The sequence below is a fragment of the Apus apus genome, chromosome 3 (assembly GCF_020740795.1).
Source record: "Apus apus isolate bApuApu2 chromosome 3, bApuApu2.pri.cur, whole genome shotgun sequence".
Taxonomy (NCBI): Eukaryota; Metazoa; Chordata; class Aves; order Apodiformes; family Apodidae; genus Apus; species Apus apus.
In genome coordinates, this window is record NC_067284.1 from 96767493 (window position 1) to 96786646 (window position 19154).

At 44.6% G+C, this 19154-nt stretch overlaps 1 protein-coding gene across 3 annotated transcripts in view; it reads left to right on the top strand.

Moving 5' to 3' along the window:
- Positions 1-4694: 4694 nt before the first annotated feature.
- Positions 4695-19154, top strand: part of AKAP12 (A-kinase anchoring protein 12) — a 31484-nt gene continuing 17024 nt past the window's right edge. Inside the window, exons 1-2 of one of the 3 annotated variants that reach the window (XM_051614542.1) lie at positions 4695-4894; positions 14447-14633. In XM_051614542.1, coding sequence (XP_051470502.1) covers positions 4757-4894; positions 14447-14633 — 325 coding nt within the window. In that variant the 5' untranslated portion in view covers positions 4695-4756. Of the gene's footprint in view, positions 4895-14446; positions 14634-18057; positions 18156-18491; positions 18539-19154 lie in introns of those variants that run through there. The other 2 variants (XM_051614543.1, XM_051614544.1) reach the window with 2 other exon arrangements.

Genomic DNA, 19154 nt, shown 5'->3' on the forward strand with positions numbered 1-19154 from the left:
TGGGCAGGCCATGCTGCACATCTCTTCAGCCAAACTCCCAACAGGATGGACCTTTGCTATCCCTTTCCTTGTGCCATGCCCCTGTGAAGAACTGCCTGTGGGCAGGTGGTGACAGTTGGACTACTGAAGCTTCATGTATTTGTCCAGCACCTCCTGGGAAGAGCAGGGTAAGTGAGGAACTGGCAAGGAGAGAAACTATACCAAAGGCTGGGTTTGCCTCTCCTGAAACAGCTTTGGGATGTCCAACAGTGGTCTCTGAGTCCTGCAGCAATGCACAGCTATGCACTGGATGATGCACTTGCTAAAAAAATGTATGGCCTTTACTGAAATAATTATCAAATTCAAGACTGAAAGTAAATTTCTGCTACTAACATTATTTTTTAAATTGCACAGATGTGTGGCTTTATCCATGAATAGGTCTTTTTTGATCCGTATCACTTCTGTGATGTGAATATATTAGAAGTTCTTTTAATTATATCAGTGTGATTTTTTTGTGGGATATGTTAGCTCTTGGGAAGTAAAGAGAGGGTTTTCTCCCAGCTAAATTTGCAAAATTTATTCCTTTCTCTTTGTTTCTTCCTAGGGCCTTAACAATGCTCCTTGCAAGCAAACTATTTTTACATGGCTATTTTTGTCATTTTCTTCTGTTTACACTCATCAGTACTTTGTTAGGCTGATAAATACTGGCTCCTTAGGCGTATGCATTTATTTCTAACAGCATCCTGGGTTTTCCTATCACAACTGGACAAAAGAGTGGGGATAAAAGCTGAAAATAGCTGGTAAATACGGCTCAGGTAAAGTCAGAGCCCTATATTCTCTATCCAGATCTAAGGTATGTTCTTGAGAGCTTACCATTTTGAGAACACTTATATGATATGCTTCCACTTTGCTTTTGTGCCAAAAATATCCCAGTGTGGCTCCACCGCTGATAAAGCAGCAGGAGCGTTCGTGTAAACAGGGCTCCAGGCAGCTGCCAGCGCTCCCAGCCATTCTCTTGCACAAACCTGTGAATAGCTGGCCTGTATCAGATGTATTTGGGGGGATATGGGGAGCAGGCTGGGCAGGTGGCCCAGTTCCTCACCGCAGATGCTGGGGACCAGCCCTCTCATCCCCCACCTTGCCATCAATGCCTTGGATGCCTCGCTGCTCCTCAGGCACAGCTGGAGAGGGTGGCAGCAGCAAAGCTTGTGGTCGCTTGCAGGGACTAAGATTTAAGGCTGCTAGGAGTGGATGGGGAAAATCATGACTGGGGCAGAAGACAGCAGGAAAATTGTTCACCAACACAGGCTGAGACACATGGTTAATTTCTTCTTTACAAATGCATCAGCACCAGCTATATCAACTATTAATGCTCTTTGCAAAGTAGTAATTTTTTAAAGTATGTAAATTAAGGCCTGTCCACAGACTCTGTATTTTAAATCTCACTACGAAAGTTACCCAGACTTCAGGGAATTTTAAAGCAGTTATATGCTAGCTGTAATGTTAGAAGTGTGTCTTGCCATTTGGAAGGTCTGGGCTCGAACGTCTGAGTAGGAGTTTCCTCAAAGATGTTTCACTGGAAATAGGTCTAGGTAACATGCCAGAAGCTCTTTAAGTATTATCTTTTTAGCTTCCTTGGTTTCAGCCAAAAAAGTGTGCATGCATGCTTCTGTCAATAGCTTGAATACTCTTGCTTCAGCCCCAACACTTGGTGACTTAGGAAGATGATCATCTAAAGCATATGTGACTCCACTTCACTGGAAAGGCTGTCAAGAGAAACAGACTTCATGTCTGAAAAACACTTGGATATAGTAAGAGGCAGTTGCAGTGTTCAGGGCAAAGGTCTGGACAGTAACTGCTGTAGCACACAGGCAGAAGTTAGAGAAATACAGGCCGACATATGCCAGAGTCAGATCTGTCATTCATCGCGATTCCTTCTGTACAAGCAAGGTACAGGGCATTGTGAAAGGCTAAAAGAGATCAGACCGGCCTTCGGGTGAGAGTGGAGATGCTGGATATCTCTCTTAGAAGTCCCTTTGCTATATTTACTCCAGAAAAGAATATATAAATAAATGCAAAAGGAAAGGAGATTGCAGCTGTGCTCATACTAGGGATTAAACCGGGCTGGGACACTGGCCCATGGCTGCCTGCACCCCAAGTGTGCCAAGACACAATGGTCCACAGGGGGGAAGGAGTTGGGCATGTACACACAAGCCATGTGTGTACACATGTTAGACCTTAAAACCAAAAAGCAGTTCCCAGCACATTTTGTTTCACTGTATAGATGTAGCCAAAGAGTTCCAGCAGACAGAAAGAAATCTGCGTTGAGAAAATGACCAGTGGATGGGCGTAGAGGAGGTTCTCACTCAGGAGCAGCATTTGCAGCCGTGCTCTGAGGCTACTGGGCATGGAGCGGGTGAGGCCAGGCGAGAGCAAAGAACTAAAGAGCAAGTTTAGGTGGGAGGAAGCAGGCTATGTTCTAGCTGCTTGCAAAGAAAGCATTTTGTGGTCAATGAGCAGTGAAAAGAGAAATGATATGGCACAAACCTTGAATTGTGTCACATTTCCTTTCTCGAGAAACTCCCTGGCAAATCCCTGATCTCTCCTCCCACTGCACACACTGTTCTAGCTGCTCCACATGCCACTGAGCCCCAGGGTTGGTCCCTCCCCTCAGCAAAACCCAGGAGACCTCTGTGTCTGTGCTCAGGGTCTATGGCTGAAGGGGAACCCAAGACAGCCCTGCAGCAGCCAGACTGCACTCAGCAGTGCCTGGAAAGGAGCAGCTGAAGGCAGGGAGAAAGACAGATTTGTGGGGAATGGAGGTCGTGTTGGCTCTTCCTCCACCAGAGATGTTGGCCTCAAAGGATGACAATCAGGAAAGGCTGGGAAAGGGCTCCTCACTCCCCTGATGTGGGTGATGGCTGATGAGCGATCCAGGAGAATTAGGCAGATACAGGGAAGTTCTACAGAGACTCAGGTAAACACTACAGAAAGTTTAGATCCGTGTCTCTTCTCTCTGGAGCACAGAGAGCCGCAAGCACCTCTGTGTCTCTGGCCTCAAAGGCTGCCTGGAGATCAGAGGATATTAGATATTGTTCCTGCAGTGAGGACTGGAGCATTCTGCCCTTCGGTGTGCAGGTCCCTGGCACCTCTGGCCTCACAAAACCGAGGGTTAACCAACACTTCCCCTGGGTTTTGTTTCCACCTCCCTTAGCCAGGTTTGCCACACAACTGATTTTTCACTCCTTTCTTATTTTTGCTGCTCTCCTGTAAAACAAATGCCCCAATAGTAACTTCCTGGAGATTAAGAACAGACAACCAAACACTACAAAAACTCTCGGGCAGGTAACTGGCTTTAGGACAGTGTGCTCCTGCTGTGACACATAAACATATCTAAGAAAAAAGGCTGATCTGAAAATGAGCAGAACTAAGCAGAAAGGGGGAAGATGTTGGTTCAATCTGCATGATCCACCACAGCAGTTTTGTTCTGCTGAATGCCCAGACTCTGGTTGGTTCTGGGACTAGCTAAAGGGAGTTGCTGCAGAGGCTTTTTTAGTCACTGACTTGATATGTCTTGATTTTTTTTAGGGAAACAAAAGTGACCAGTGTGTGGAGATCGGGCAATTTGTGGAATGTATCTTTAAAAGCATGCTTTTTTTCTGAATGAATCTGTGTTTTGGTGTGTGAGGACTGGCTTAAATGTTCTAAAGGAAATTGTGTATGGTTCTATAGCATGAAGTCTTCAGATCATACCAGACATTAACCATGAACTCCACAGAGGATGGATAGATTTACATGATTAGAAAGAAAATATTTTATAGTTTTGGTGCAGAACAGTGAATGGATCTGTTTGCTACCCATTTGGCACATTGGTTGGTTGATTTTAATGTATGTGCTGTTTCCCTGCTGATACTTTTGGAAGGCACTGGATCAAAGCATGCCTATATACATGTTGGTCCTGCTTTTGTGGCATGGGAAAAGAAGCTTTGTGTGTTCTCGGATAGGAAGCTGCGTTGTTTTGCTTGCTTATGCCATGTAATCTGGCATGAATTAATAAGAAGGAACCTGTCCCGTGTGACAAAAAAAACAGGTGTTTTGATTTTTTTCTTAAAGGTGCCCAAGACAGAGGACCCTACTTTACTGCATCAGCTGAAATCTGGACATCCTTCTTGCAGACAGGCCCAGCATGGCTGAGGTCTGCAAGCCTATGGCGCTGAACCTCTGGGGCCCCGGAGCGCAGCCCGTGGGTCAGGAGCCGGCAGAAGCCCCGCGGGGCGCGCAGGGCAGCGCGGCCGAGAGAAGCGCAGTCCCCGCGCCGGAGACCCCCAGAGCAGCTGACGGGCGGCCACTCGTCCCCGCCCGGCCCCGGCGCGGGGCAGAAATGCTGAGTCAGCTCCGCGGGGCCCGGGCGGCGCCCCCAGCCCGGCGGCAGCGGCACTGCTCGGGAGGGGAGCGGCCCCCGGCCGGCGGGGCGGTGGCGGGCAGGGCGCTGCCCCCCTTGGCCGCTCCTTATCAGCCCGATTTGATGCTGCAAGGCGTGTCTGGGGCTCTGCTCATGTGATGGAGCAAGAGGCAGACGGGCGGGGGGACCAGGGGAGGAGGTGATTTTCCTTGCTGGCTCTCGCTCGCTTTTTTTTTTTTTTTTTTTTTTCCCTTTCAATTCTCCCTTCCTCCCGCTCCCTAAAGGAGTTTGCGGAGAGCCAGGCTCCTGCATTCCCGACTGCGCCGCCACCCTCCGCCCACCGCGAGCGGCTCCGCACGGCCGCGGGGCAGCGCCATGGGCGCCGGCAGCTCCGCTGAACCGCCCGCCCCGCAGGACGGGGCCGGGGCCGCCGCCGAACCCCCTCGCACGCCCCCGGAGCCGCTCTCGGCAGAGGAAGCGGCGGAGCCCCAGCCGGCGGCGGAGCCCGCCAAGGTAAGGCAGGGGCGGCGGGGAGTCGGGGCAACGGGGGGACGCGGGCGGCGGCTCCCGCCGCACTCCGGCCCGGGGAAACTTTCCCGCCGCGGCGGCGGGCACCTGCCGCGGTCGCCGGGCAGCCCCCCGGGACGGGCGCGGAGCCGGGGCGCGGCAGCAGCCGCCGCGGGGCCGGGACTGCGCCAGGGCCAGCGCCGCAGTCATAAAACTGGCGGCGGGGCGGGGGGCGAGGGCGGCCGCGGGGGCGCCGCCGCTTTTGTGTGCGGCCGTCGGGGGGGAAGGGCCGCACCCACCGCGGCGGGGTCTGCGCCAAGGAAGCTGCTGATTGCGGTGTTGCAGTCGGCTCGCAGCCGTGCCCAGGTCTCCTGCGGCTCTCTGCAGCCCACCTCCTCCTCCTTCCCCATCCTCTCTCCTCCCTTTCCATCCTTTCCCCTCTCGGGTATGCAGGTGAGAGGCGCCTCGGGGCGCGGTCAGCCCGTCGCTTTTGCAGTTCCTTCAGCTGGGCGCTAGCCTCGGCGTGTCCCCCTGCCCCGTCCCGCAGCCTTCCAGCCTCAAATTCACCTGAGCCGCAGACCCCCCAGCCGCGGGGGTGGGCTGTGGCTTTCATGCTCCCCGGTGTCACACTGCATCGCTAATTCTCAGCTCTTAGGGAGTAGAGGAGCTCTAGGTATGTGTTATTTTAATAAAAACGTTGAAGAATTGAAAGAAATTCGTTTAAAACATGTCTGGTGTTTAAAAATAGATTATGAATGAACCCATTTATCCCTCTGGGATAGGCGCGTTTAGGGGATTCTGGGACTGAAAGGGAGGTTATGTGCATATGTGTGTTCACATGGCGTTGCTTTGGGATTAGGCATGAGTTTGTTAGGAGAGAAATAATGCTATGTTATACCGAGATCCCCTTCTTCAGGCTCTTCAGAGTTTAGGTCCTCAGAGCAGGGTTATTCAGAAGTTTCTGTAGCTGGTGTGTGGGTGTGTTGGAGCTTGAGAACTGGTTATGACTTTGTTTCTTTGACCTTGTGGTTCAGATTTAACTTTCAAGTTGAATTTCCCATAGTTCCTGGCTGCCACTAGACCTCCTTGTGCGTGTTTTGACAGATTTGGAAACCACATTGAGAATGAACTTTAGATTAAGTGAGATTTATTTTATTTTTAACCAAATAAGCGTTAGGGATTGGTGTTGGTTAACAAAACTCTTAGCAGTTGTGACAGGCAATTTTATAATTCAGATGCTGAAATCTAGGCACCAGTGAATTTGCAGAGGGCAAGCATTTGCCTATTGTGATTGTTTAACAATGCAGATGTGACTTTAAAGAAGGGACATAACATTCATGGCCATATTTATGTAGTTATGGGACCTAAGACCCCCAAAAAAGACACTACCATAGATGCTGTTCTTAAATACAAATTATTATTGTTATTAATACTCTGTGTCTTCCACTCTTCAGGAAAATGTTTTCAAATAAGTTTTATCTTGTTATTTAAGTAGAACTATTTAAAGGTGGGGAAGCTCTTCTAGCATTTCACTGCCGTAAGAAGTTGCATTATTGCACTTCTTCTAAAACAACTTTTTTTGCCTTCTGTTACATTAATTTCTTTTAACTTCTTTTTATTTAAAAATAAGTTTCAATCAAGTTGAGTCATACTTCTTTTGTATCTCATTTAGTGTGTTCTTACTGCAGAAAAGTACTTTTGAGCAGATTTGTGATGCGATTTTTCATCATTATTCTTTTCAGCCCCTTGAATTTGAAAGTTACCAGATCTTGCAATGCCCCTGGAGAAATCTGTCAAGGAACTAATTTGTTTGTAAAAGATACAATGAGGACATTTTGAAGGATAGCCTTTTTTTCTTGTGCTTTCCAAATTAAAAGCCTTATCACAACCCCTTCTTTTAGAAGAAAAACTGAAAACTGACTTCCGTGGAATCCAACTTTAGTGAGCCTTGGCAAGTCGAGCACAGATAAATTGTCTTGGCAACAAATCTAATACAGGTTATGAAATCTCACGGAAGTTGTGCTTTTTTTGTCAGTTGAAATTCGTCAGAATATTTATCAAGTTTCTTTCATGACATAATTGTATCATATTTTGTACAAGATGAAAACTTCTTTGTCTTTCCTTCTAGAAAGGGCCAAATTTTATAGTCTTTAAGCTTTTATGTTACTCACATGTGACTCTCTGGCCAGATACCAGTTTTTGAGGTGTCCTAGTTACAGGAAAGGGGAGTGTATGGGGTCTGTGTTTCTCAATTCTGCAGCCCAGGAGATGTGAGACACCCTATAAAGCATTTGGTCTAGAGTCCAAGAGCTATCTAGGAGCCTCTAGGTGCCAACTGACAAGGTTAAATGTGGGCTCAAGGGGTTGGGACCTCAGCTGTTCACCCCATCATTTCCACAAGTTGCTGCTGAATTACATGTAAAGCAGCTCCAGAGTTTCCAGCCTAGCATGTCACTGGGACTTGAAAATGGTGGGGTTTTTTTCTGTAACAGATGAAGATTAAACAGAGGCAATGGAGGGGCTGCTCCTTATCTTGCATAGCCACAACGATGCAGGAAGCCCCCTCTGCAGGGGAGCATGGCAGATCTTGAAGGTACTAATCCATTTGCATGCCTGAACTGAATTAACTGGATTTGTTAATTAACACCTGAAGTCCTGTTGAGATGAAGGGACAAGGTGTGGTCCCACAGAAAGCTGATCTGAGCAGCAGTACTCTCTTTCCTCCCCTCTTCTTTTTTTTCCCCAGTCCCTCTTCCCTGTCTTCTCCAAATGAGGCAGTCCTACCTCACACCACATCTGGTCCTCACCTTGCCTTTCTATAAGCCAATTAAACTTCCCTAACCCTTCAGGATACAGCAAACTTTTTTTTTTTTTTTTTGGGCCAGTTCCCTGATGTGTTAGTGAATTCATTTGACTCCTATGACACCCAGCTGAGACCAAGAACCAAGATAAAGAAAGCATCTGCAGCAGGGCAGGAGGGGAAATGAAAAAGCTCCCTGTTGGTGCCGTTGAGCTGATAGACCTTGTCTGCTTGTGAATCCTCCCCATCAAACTGCCCTGTGTAGCATGGAAGACTGAAGCTTAGCCTAAGAAGGTTTTCACAGATTTCAAAAATAATAGCGCTAGAAGTAGGAACAAGATTGTTAGTCTCTCAGAAAGAGAGCAGGCAAACTTCTGCTGTCCCAGACTAACAAAAGCTTTGAGATGTCTGAGGGCATGGGTCCTGTGCTCCTGCTTCCTCCCCAGGGCACCTGCAGCTTCCCCTCTGCTGCTTGTAGCACTTGGCAAGCTTGTTCCAGGAGCTAAACCCATAGAAAGCTGTTTAGTTTCTTTGGCAAGGACATTCTCTGCTGATTTAGCAAAATGTGTTGACTTCTGCAACTTGGACAGCAAAAACGGCAGGTGCAGGTGAGCAGGTAGGACCTTGTGACCAGGATAGGGCAGAGAGCTGGGTGACACCTCTTTTGGTGTCAGCACATGTCTAGATTGGTTTGGATGTCTCCATCTTGTGAGCTCCCTCTCTTTCCATAGCAGTGACGCAGCTCTTGCCTGACTTCCCTTTTGGATGCTGAGCATCAGAGGGAGACTGGGAAAAGACGCCAGCGCCCTGCTCCCTGCAGTGCTGTCCTCTGAGATCCCATGGGGCAGAAAGCAACTGTGAGCCGTGTGGGTAACTCAAGGAAAGCTGCGTCATCCTACCAACGTCTCGGGTGAAGCAGCTGCGGTCAGCCCCCCGCTTTCATTTTATTTAGAAGCTGAATTAAATGGTTTTAATACAGATTTCTTGCTGCAGTGGGAGCAGCTACCTGAAATGGTGTAGGGAATAACATTTAAAGAGAGAAGCCGGAATGATCTTGGCATGCTAATAAGCTATTCTTCCAGCATAATCTAAGCTTGGCAGAGATAATCTTCTGCAGCAATTGATGGTTTTAAAATGTCATGTGGTGAATTTCTGGCTTGCTCATACGCAAGGGCCCCCACTCAAGAGCAGCGAATCATTCAAATGGTGTTTTCGGGATAGTTCCCATTTCTGAGTAGTAACTTGATGACGCTACCTGCGTTGTAATGAGAGCAAGTGTCTGCTAGACAGTAAATATTTGGAACTGTCTCTTCTAAAGAGGTTACCAGCTGAGATGTCAGAGTGTCTTATTGTCTGAGTGCCTGACAAATAACAGCTGGGACAGACTTACATCTGCTGTTTAAACAACTGTGTTCTGATGAGGAAGCCGAGTCAGCCTGAAAGAACTACATTAGTGATGGTACAATTAAGATTAATCAAGTGCTACAGGAAGGTCCCTAATTCCATCTCTAAGAGCCCTAGTTAACCATTCGAGTTTGAGGCACCTGGTCAGAATGGTGAGGCTGCAGGGTACTCCTGGTTCAACGGGGTCTGATTCCCTTTAAGTACTGACTGGGGAGGAAGAGTGATGTAACTTGGTGGTAAGGTTTGGAGGCCTGCCCATGCCTGTAGGGTGGCTGGGGAGAAAGCATAAAAATGCTTAATTGAAAAAATGCACAATGGAAATTGGTGTAATGGATCCACCAAAAGTGTGAAATAACCCCCTAATCATGTAGGAGATAAGAAGGAGGTTGTAGAGGGAGTGTCAGGCCACTTTGACAGCCAAGGCAATTAGCTTGTATTTGATGTTAGAGAGGCTAAAGAAATGCAAAGAGGAGCGTCAGGTCTTTGAAGGTCTTTGTGGTTGGAAATGCAAGCCACGGTTGTAGTTACTGAAACGGAGTGACTTGTTTTTTGTGCTCAGTCCTTGTTCTAACTGATCCTTAGTGGTAGGTTGAGTTGTACCTATGTCAACGTGTAAGGTGAGCAGGTGTCCTAGGACTGCTGTGCAGGAAGTGCTGAAAGGTGTGAGACCTGGTAAGGGGCTCAGCTTGGATCGGGCTTAAGGTGTGGATCAGAATGGCAGGGTGGGAGTAATGCTTCCTTCAGAGGTTGCAAAAAGAGATCACAGAGATGATTTGGTAGCAAAACTGTTGGTTTTGTTTTAGCCATGTGAATTTCAAGGGTAGTATATTGTAAGGAGGTGTCAAAATGGAGTCAGGCTGAGAGGGCAGAATAGACTATGGGGGAGTAAAGAAAGGTAAGAAGATTCCTGGCTTTGTCTGCAGGAGATGTTACCCTCAAATTAAATATGCTGTTACATGCCTTGTAGAGTAAGTGCCTTATGTTTTCTCCACCTGGAATTTGCAATGTCCTAGAAACCTCTAATGTCTTGGCTAATGCAAAACAAGACAAACTGCTGTGAACAAAGAGTTGGAATGATCTAAATTCAGGGTTTTTTCCAAATGTTGGTGTTTGAAGATCTTTTAAATGAAGCAGCATGTGTTAAGAGCAGACCCCCTGAGCAGACCAACAGTGCTGCAAGCTTTCCCAGTTTCAAAACCAAACTTAAGGAAAAATATTACAGATCATTATGTTAGTTTGCTCAGTTGTTCAGACAGCTGGATCTGGCTATTTTAGTAATCTAAAGTAGAATCAGTGTAGTAGGATTAAAAGAATGAGGCAAAATTAACTCTGGTGCATTTGGGCCTGGTGTGAGGAATCTCTGGAATGATTTGGGTCTAGTGCAAGGAATGTTGGGAATGGTGGTGATTGCTGGTGGAGGAATAAGCTGGGTGCTGCTTGCCACTCCAGAATAGTGCATGAATTAAGCGTGCAGTAACATAGAGTGGGAGACCAAGAACCTGCTGTTCGTCCATGTCTCATGTAATTTTTTGTGTTAGATTTCTTTGTAAGTTTTTTATTTTGTAGGCATTTAGTGGGGTCCAACAGCTGGACCTGATGCTGTATGCAAAATGAAGCAGAAGCTGCTGTTGGTTGAAGTTCCCAACAAGTCCTATGCGTTTTAGTCTCGTTACCTCTGTGTCTGCCCTTTGATTCCACTTTTGCAGTGGCTACCAGAGAGATCTTTAAAAAATATGTTCATGATACTTAGTGGCGTGACAGAAGGCAGTGTTGTTTCACTGATGGCCCTTTGTTTTGTGAATGAAGCAGCTAAAGGATCAGTGAACTGGGTAATCAGTTTTCTTCAGTTTCTTCTACATTTCTGAGATACCACATTAATACATTAATTAATAATCAAAGAAGAGTAATGAGTGTGTGTCACAGAAACCTAATAAATGTTGATGAACTGGCCAACTGTAATGTCTTGTTACCTGTAGATAAATACAAAGAGCTGAGTGATGAGATTCTTTATGCTGTTAATTTTGTCTTGAAGGTTTTCACCTATCTCTCTAAATTTTTACTTTTTATTTGCCTAAGATTTACAGCAATTATCAATGGAATTAAGAACACACTTCACTAGATTAGACATAGATGGACTAACCTGCGGTTTAGATCCCTTCAGAAAAATGAAGCAGTTGGTGTGAGTTAAAATTGAAATCAGGTTGTTTTGAGCACTAATGCAGTGGGATAGACTACACTGACCCTCATAAAGAGCCTGAGCAACTTTTCTCAACAGAAAACTTTTTAATTTTTTATTAAATTAATGAAGTGGTTGTGTCTCCCTTGACATTACAGCCACCCCAAAGATACATAGTTTCCTCTCATTTGCATGTGTTTTAATTTGCAAAAAAAAATACTATTAGTTTATTAGTTTTGATTATAAGGGCTTGTAGTGATGAGGGGGGAACAGTTTCAAACTGAAAAGAGGTTAGATTTGTGTTGGGTATTAGGAAGAAATTCTTTAGTGTGAGGTAGTGAGACATTGGAACAGGTTGCTCAGAGAAGTTGTGGGCGCTCTCTCCCTAAAGGTGTTCAAGGCTGGTTTGGATGGAGCTTTGAGCAACTGGGTCTAGTGGGAGCCCATAGTAGAGGGTTTGGAACTAGATGATTTTTAAGGTCTCTTCTGACCCAAACCATTTTAAGATTCTGTGTTTGTATTAAGTGATTTAAAGTAGAACTTGATTTGAAAATCTAAATTTGCCCTCTTATGGCCAAGAATCGCATCAAATCTTTACCCAAGAGTCTGGAGTGAAAAGGTCCCTATGCCCTGGCAGGGCAGGGTTATCCTGCAGGCCTGGTTAAATTTGAAAATATGGAGGTTTATAATGTATTTACATTTTTTACTCAGGTGAATTTATGTTTAGAGTGAGCAAGAATTATAATTATACTAGTTGAGAGTAAAAACTGCTTGTAGTCCTACATTTAGTCATGTTTGTACATTTAATTCTGTCCTTCATACTGGAAGGTATCAAAGCAAAGATCCAAGGGTTTTATCTGCTAGATCCAGTGATTTCTGAAATGGTCCCAAATCTTTGGAATGATGTCTAGTCACTGTTTTCTTGAATGCATCATGACTGTAGAATAAATTCAGAGCAGGGGGAATAGTAAGTATTACCATAATTAATACTTTTTCATATCACTCCGGGCTCAACTGAAAAAGGAGACAAGTTGTACTGCATTGGGGTGCCCCATCCCTTTGTACCCTGGTTCTTTGCAGAACCCACAGGTTCATGTTAGACACTTAGGCAAATGGTAGACTCTGTGGGCCAGTACATATTTTTCTATACGTAAGACTCTAGCTTTAAAATGGTTTGCTGTCTGGAGGAGGTTTGGAAAGAAAGGCAAGGAATTTTTTTAATAAAGTGGGGATTGCTAAGATATACAGTGCTGTTGCCTTTCTTGAGACTTCAAAGACTTGGTGCTATTGGGGGTGTCATCTACCCATCCATGGATTTATCTTTCAATAGCCAAGTGCCCTTAGAGCAGTAAAGTTAAGGATGTTGCTTTGTTTGCAGGAATAGCAGTTGTCTGACAAGAATGAATGAGTAAAATTAATTATTAAAAAAATAACTGTTCTTTAATAAATTTGTATTGAAGGATCTGAAAGCCCTTTAAGAACTAGATTGTAATTTTCTATGTCTGTGTGTGGCTATCCTTTAATCAGTTACTACCATTCAGTTAATGTTGTGTGCAACTGCAGAAGAGCTTCCCAGAGTTTACATGCCTTTGTTCAGTGGTGTGGCATTTTGATTCCTCCTGAGTTCCTGTGTTTTAGATTTATGAGAAGGATGATGTGAGAAGTGGGAATGTAATCTGAGCGTTCAGCCATTCCATACTTCTTCTATTTAATATCTGGTCTCAGCATGTGATAACTCTGAAGCCAAATTATTCCATCTGTGGTATTGGCAGTGGAGCAGAATGGGGTCGTTTTTCGTGAGGTGGATTATGTGGCTGTGAAAGGCAGCTTTGAGGAGTGCAGCAACACCAGGTGGAAACAATTTGGCTTAATTAAGGGCTTCTGAACTGAAAATTGGGAACCCGAACACGCATTTTGTTGCTGGTGGAAGCGGGGGTAGGGTGCGTGAAAAGGGGGTTGGCTGATAAGAGGAAAGCCATTTGCCTGGCACTTTGTACATTGGGTAGAAATTCTGTTGCAGTGGGATAATTGCTAATAAAAATAAACAAATGGCCATCCCCATTCAGTGCTTGTTTTAGTGGGTTGTGGAAGAGAATTGTCAGGAATGTGGAATCTTTCTGATCCCAGTTTGGTGCTTCAAGCGTTTGGATGTTACATTATACTGAAAAATGGGATATATCTGTGGTTCCTTCACTTAATTAACAGGGCTTTATTTGCAGTATTTTGGGACTACAGCTGAATAATAAGACAGTGATATGTAATTAAGGTTTGCTGTTCTACTAGAGGAGCTTTAAACCTATGCTTCAGGAATAGAGATTTAAGACATTGTTAATTAGTTGAAATGGCTTCTGTTGGAAGGTAATACAACCAGTTGGGAAACTAGTTAATTAAACAAATAATTAAAGGGCAAAGGAGTATTTTTTTATGACCACAACACATTTAATACTTTTAAAATAAAGATTCGCTTCTGGAAGTATCTTCCTTGTTATATGGCAAGCCAATACAAACTCTGAATATAATTAAAATGTATCAAATACGGAAGGTGAAAAGAGGTGTTTTTTACACATATTAGCAAATCTAGAAAAGGTATTTCCAATCTTATAGTACAGAGTCCCAAAGAATTGCAAAGCTTTTTCCCCTCTGCTTTCTGTCCTCAGTAGTTCAGTTTCTTTGTAGTTGTATTGTTTATGATGATAAGATAACCACATCAGTAGAGGAGCGATACCAAAGGCTGTAATGCAGGCAGGATTTGTGCATATATCAGAGAAATTGTGCCAGACATTTTGAAGACTGAAAAATATTTTTTAGGTAGATTTATGTAATCCTGGACTTCTTCATGCTTGAAACCAATTTCTACACAAGGTTATAGGCCATTGTCTGTAAGACTTGCCTCTTCCATTTATTTAATGTGGCAGAAAAGTAAGTAGTCTCAGATTATGTCTTGGTTTTTTGTGTTTGTTTGTTTGTGTTTTTTTTTTCTCACAGAAGTTCTTCGATTTATTAATGACTTTGCAAGGACAGAATACTACAAAGAAGCATCTAATTCCCAAAATGCTTGCATGTATATATGCAAAATGAGGTTGGAGGGGGGAAACCTGGCTCATTCTGATATTCCTTTTTTTTCTTTTCTTTTCTTTCTCCTTCCTTACCATCCTTCAACCAATACTTGACCACGCAGGTTTTACATGCAAGTCTCCCAGTACCTGATGTCAGTGAAGGCAGTTCAGAGCGTGATGCCTCACCACAGGAGCTACAGCAAGCAGGAGGTGTTACAGCACCTCAGAAGCTGGATGGGCAGCAGCTGGGGGCGGCTCCAACCCTCCAAGAACCGCCTGAAGAGCAAGCAGAGCCTGCTGAAACAACTGGTAAGTAAAAAAACCTGTGTTCAGTGGACAGATCGTGGAGGCCTGGATTCTAAATGGAGTGAGATGCTGAAATGGGGCCCAACTGACCATCACCTAGTGAACAGTTAGCTACTCAAATGACCTCTTGGTTGCTCAAGTGCTTCTTCTAGGGTGGTGTTTTATCTACACATAGGACACATTCTCTGTATATCAGAGTTTAAGATAACAAATGGTTTGTGGATTGATGATGTCCATTTCCCCTATGAGCAGTTTTCTTCCCTCAGTGCACTCTGCGGTGCTTCTGCTTGTCTGTTGCCAACCCCTCCACCATTAATTCCCCTAAAAGAACAGCTCAGTTTCCACTTCTGATGTTAGAAGTTTCTGATGCATAGGCCTGTCTCATCCTCTTTAGGGCAGAAATCCTTTTATGTTCATTCATTAGTGATATTCATGTTAATAAACTATTTTGATCTCACGGGACAGGTCGCAGATCCACTGGCTCTGTCTTGTTTAAAGTTCCCTGTCCTACTACTTTTAATCAGATTTGCATTTAATCCCCAAGCCTTTCTCACTGTGGGCGCCCCTGTCTGCCCTGTCCTGGGAATCTGTCTTCCCTTGTTGCACAGTCAGAAATGTGCTGCTCTCTCTGGTGCAAACGGTCACCTGCCTCTCCGGGCCTTCCTGCCCCTTCCCGTGTTGCTGTCCCTTCCTGCAGATCCTGCTGGCAGCCACATGGTAGGAGACACACTTGGGCCATCCCACTGCACCTCGACCCTTTAGGTGGGGATGGCAAAAAGAAGGGATGTTTTTTGTTCACAGCAGAGAACTATTGGTGGTGTGAGAGAGCAGGGCAGGGATGATGAAAGGGTGGGATGGAGCATGTTTTCAGTGTCAGCCTGTAGAGCAGCTTACGACAACTGTGTAGCCCTCAGTGGCCTTCGGGTTTCAAATGAAGGACATGGAGCTGTTGGAGTGGGTCCAGAGGAGGGCCATGAAGATGATCATAGGGCTGGAGCACCTTTCCTGTGAAGACAGGCTGAGAGAGTTGGTGTTCTTCAGCTTGGAGAAGAGAAGGCCTCTGGGAGACCTTATAGCAGCCTTCCAGTACCTGAAGGGGCTACAGGGTGGGACTGGAGATGGACTTTCTACAAGGGCATGTAGCTATAGGACAGGGGTAATGGCTTTCAATTGGAAGAGGGTAGGTTTAGATAAGGAACAAATTCTTCCCTGTGAGGGTGGTTAGACCCTGGAACAGGTTACCCAGGGAAGTTTTCGCTTCCCCGTTCCTGTAAGTGTTCAAGGCCAGGTTGGGGCTTTGAGCAGCCTTGTCTAGTGGGAGGTGTCCTGCCCATTCAGAGGTGTTCGGAACTAGGTGATTTTTAACATCCCTTCTGACCCAAACCATTCTAGTAAAAAATTATTTGCCATGCCTCAGATTAATTGCGGTAACACCATTATCCCAAAAGGTTGCCATATTTTATGCTAGGCTTTTGTGCTTTCTTTGTTATCATATTGTTAGAGGCTGTTGGCACTGTGAAAATGGGATGCAGCATGTTTTATCTTTCACTCATGATAAATACTGCTTCTCTTTAAAATTTTACTCTGGAGTAGATAGGGCTGGAGAGAGGATACTTATTTTCTTTCTTCATGACTCTGTCTAATACCTGATGATTTGACATAGTGTTAGAAGATTTCATGTTGGTGTTCAGCTTCTGAATCAAGTTGCAGAGAAGGATTTTAAAAAGACATTAATTTCAAGTTAATAGTAAAATATTACATTTATTTTTGAACAGTTCTGGGTTGTAGCTTTAGTTGTACAGAAATTGTTTCTAGGGTGTGTAATAAAGAAGAGGTGAGAAACTCCTTTTGAATGCACATAATTAAATGTGACCAAATGCATGATGTGTTATGGCCATGCATAGCAGTAGGAATTTGTATGTCAGTAGATTGCTTGAAAAGACTTTGCTTTCTTTGATAATATCCTTCATATGGTTGTGAAATGTTGCTGTTTTAATCGGGATTTATTTTACTGTTGTCAGTCGAACAAAGCCTAAATGGTAGCATAATGTTATGTGAACGGCAAAACAGTTCTACCAGTTTGCTCTCAAAGGAAAAAAACTATTTTATGGAGGCAATGCAGCGTGTTTTCTGGTAGCAATAGCTGGAAATGACACCATTCATAGACACAAATAAAACCTATCTGTCAAGTATCGTGAAGATGGCTCTTCAAGTAATGATCACGTTCAGATATTCCTAACTGTTTGTGTTCAGCCCTCTGGACCTCGTAGAGTTTGGTCCATGTTTTTTTAGGCAGATGAAGAAAGGTGAGGAAGGAGCCTCTTTTAAATACTCAGTGCAGAGAAATCTCTCCACATAGTGTAGAGCTAAAACAATATGTCTCTTTCATGTTACCCACTCGTTCTTTATTTCATCTTGTTGGCAAAATTTATAAAATCAGAAATAAAAGTATCATGACATTGAGCACTGAGGTAACATAGGTAATTGCTTATGGTGAGGGAATGTTTGATTGAAGGTTTTACTGTCTTGGTTGATTTGTTTGTTGTTGCCATCGTTATTTGAATCTTGCATTTGGAAGACCATTTGAGGGATGATCCACACTCACTGAAGTTGCCACCACCCTGTTACATTAACTGGGAAGCGTGTTGGTGCTGGCAGTGAGAGTCACTGGTAAAGGCTGTATGGCTGGCCTGAGTATCTGTGTGTCACCAGAACTTTGGAGATAACTAACATAATCCATAGAAATATTCTTACTATAATAGGAGGTCACCTGTATCAGATACTGATCCTTTACATTTTATTTTATCCTATTGCATCTCTTTTTACTAGCAGTGAGAGCTGCTGGAGTTTCATGTTACTATACTACAGTATCCAGAATAATACCTTTCTGAAACCATTGGCAGCAGAATTTGGGACAATTTATAATGTAATTAGGTTGTAGAGAATTCCAATTAAAAAAACCCAAACAGTACAAAACCCCAACCCCTAAGTGACTGTTAATAGGCAAAGGAGCAAATGTTTCAGTATGGAGAAATCAAAGTGTTTCATAAGCTTTTTGTTTATGGTGGTTAAACCGTTTAGGTCGTTTAACTAGCATCTGTTGAGGTTTGATCTGGATACTTTGTGCAAACAGCACCAAAAAGGCATTACAAAAACGGGAGCTGAGGTGCTCTGCTGTTTAGAAAGTGGCTGTTTCTAACTGCAGAGCCTGCACCTCCGCTTTCCAGAGGAGCTAAAAAAAAAAAAAAAAAGATACTTGGAAGTGACAGTTTCAAGACGGGTGTCATTTTGAGGCAGTAATGTTTGGAATCGCCGTGATCGGAGGGGAAGAGCTGAGCCCCTTCGGCGGGGCCGGGGGGCGGGGCCGGGCTGCCCCGCCTCTCCCCTCGGGCCGGTCCCGGCCCCGCCGCGCAGGGAGGAGGAACCTCGGAGTGTGGGGAGAGAGTTTCTCACGATCAGTGTGTCGTGTCAGAAGTGCTGGGGACCGTAACGATGACGGGTAAGGCAGCGCGGCATTGCTAACGTGTAAGCGTTTATTTATTTGTTGCTGTTTTCTCTCTGCCGATAGCGCTGTGTCTGTGTGTCACGGCTGGGGACTGGGTGCTGCAGCAGCGCTGTGGGTTGCTGTGCTCATGCTGGAGTGCTCCTTCACCTCTCCGCAGTGTTGCTTTACTTACTCTGGGTTTCCTGGCGGTGCATGAGGAGTCTGGGTTACATATTTGCGTCGCCAGGAGAGCCGCTTCTGAGTGGAGGTTGCTGACATTTTAAAATTTCTTGTCACCTCAATCGGAAGCTTGATGCTGTACTTGTAATACGAGGCTTTTGTAAATTTGAAGATGCTAACTAGGTTTTCTTCTGCAGTACCAGAATATGACATAGTACCTGAAACTGAGGAACAGAAGGAAAAGGTAGTGACCATATTGGCGATGCTATTTTGTGTTAGTCAAGAAATAATGCAGTAAAGTATCTTAAGAGCCAAACATGGTGCAATTGAAGAAAATGCAGAAGTGGGCATTGTTTGTAAGTTGTAGAAATATTTGCATGAGTGAAATGAAGCTGTTGCTCTATAGCTGTTTTAATTTTAGTATAGCAAAATCTAGAGGAGATTAACAGCGTGGCGGGGGGTGGGTGTGTGTGTGTACATGTGTATGTGTGGCAGGGGGATCCCAGCTGCTGATGGCTAAAACTTGACGCTGTGTACATTGAACTTTGTGCATCTTAGTTATTAAAGTGCGTGAGCCACTTAAGTGTGAGAGCTGATGCTATTAACTAATTGGGCTTGGAAAGATAGCAATATTTGGACAAGCAAAGAATTAGAAGGAAAACACGTGATCTTGCACTGCCAGCTTTGCACAAACAGGGTCTTTCTCTGGGAAACAAAGCAGCACTATGACATTTTAAAAAAGAAAAGCAAAACTGTTTTTCCTAAAGGTAACTCATTTGCATCAGAATTTCTCTCAGAGATGATGTCTTTAGCAATCCAGGAAATCTTTTTAATTTCATTGTATTAATGGCTTATATTTT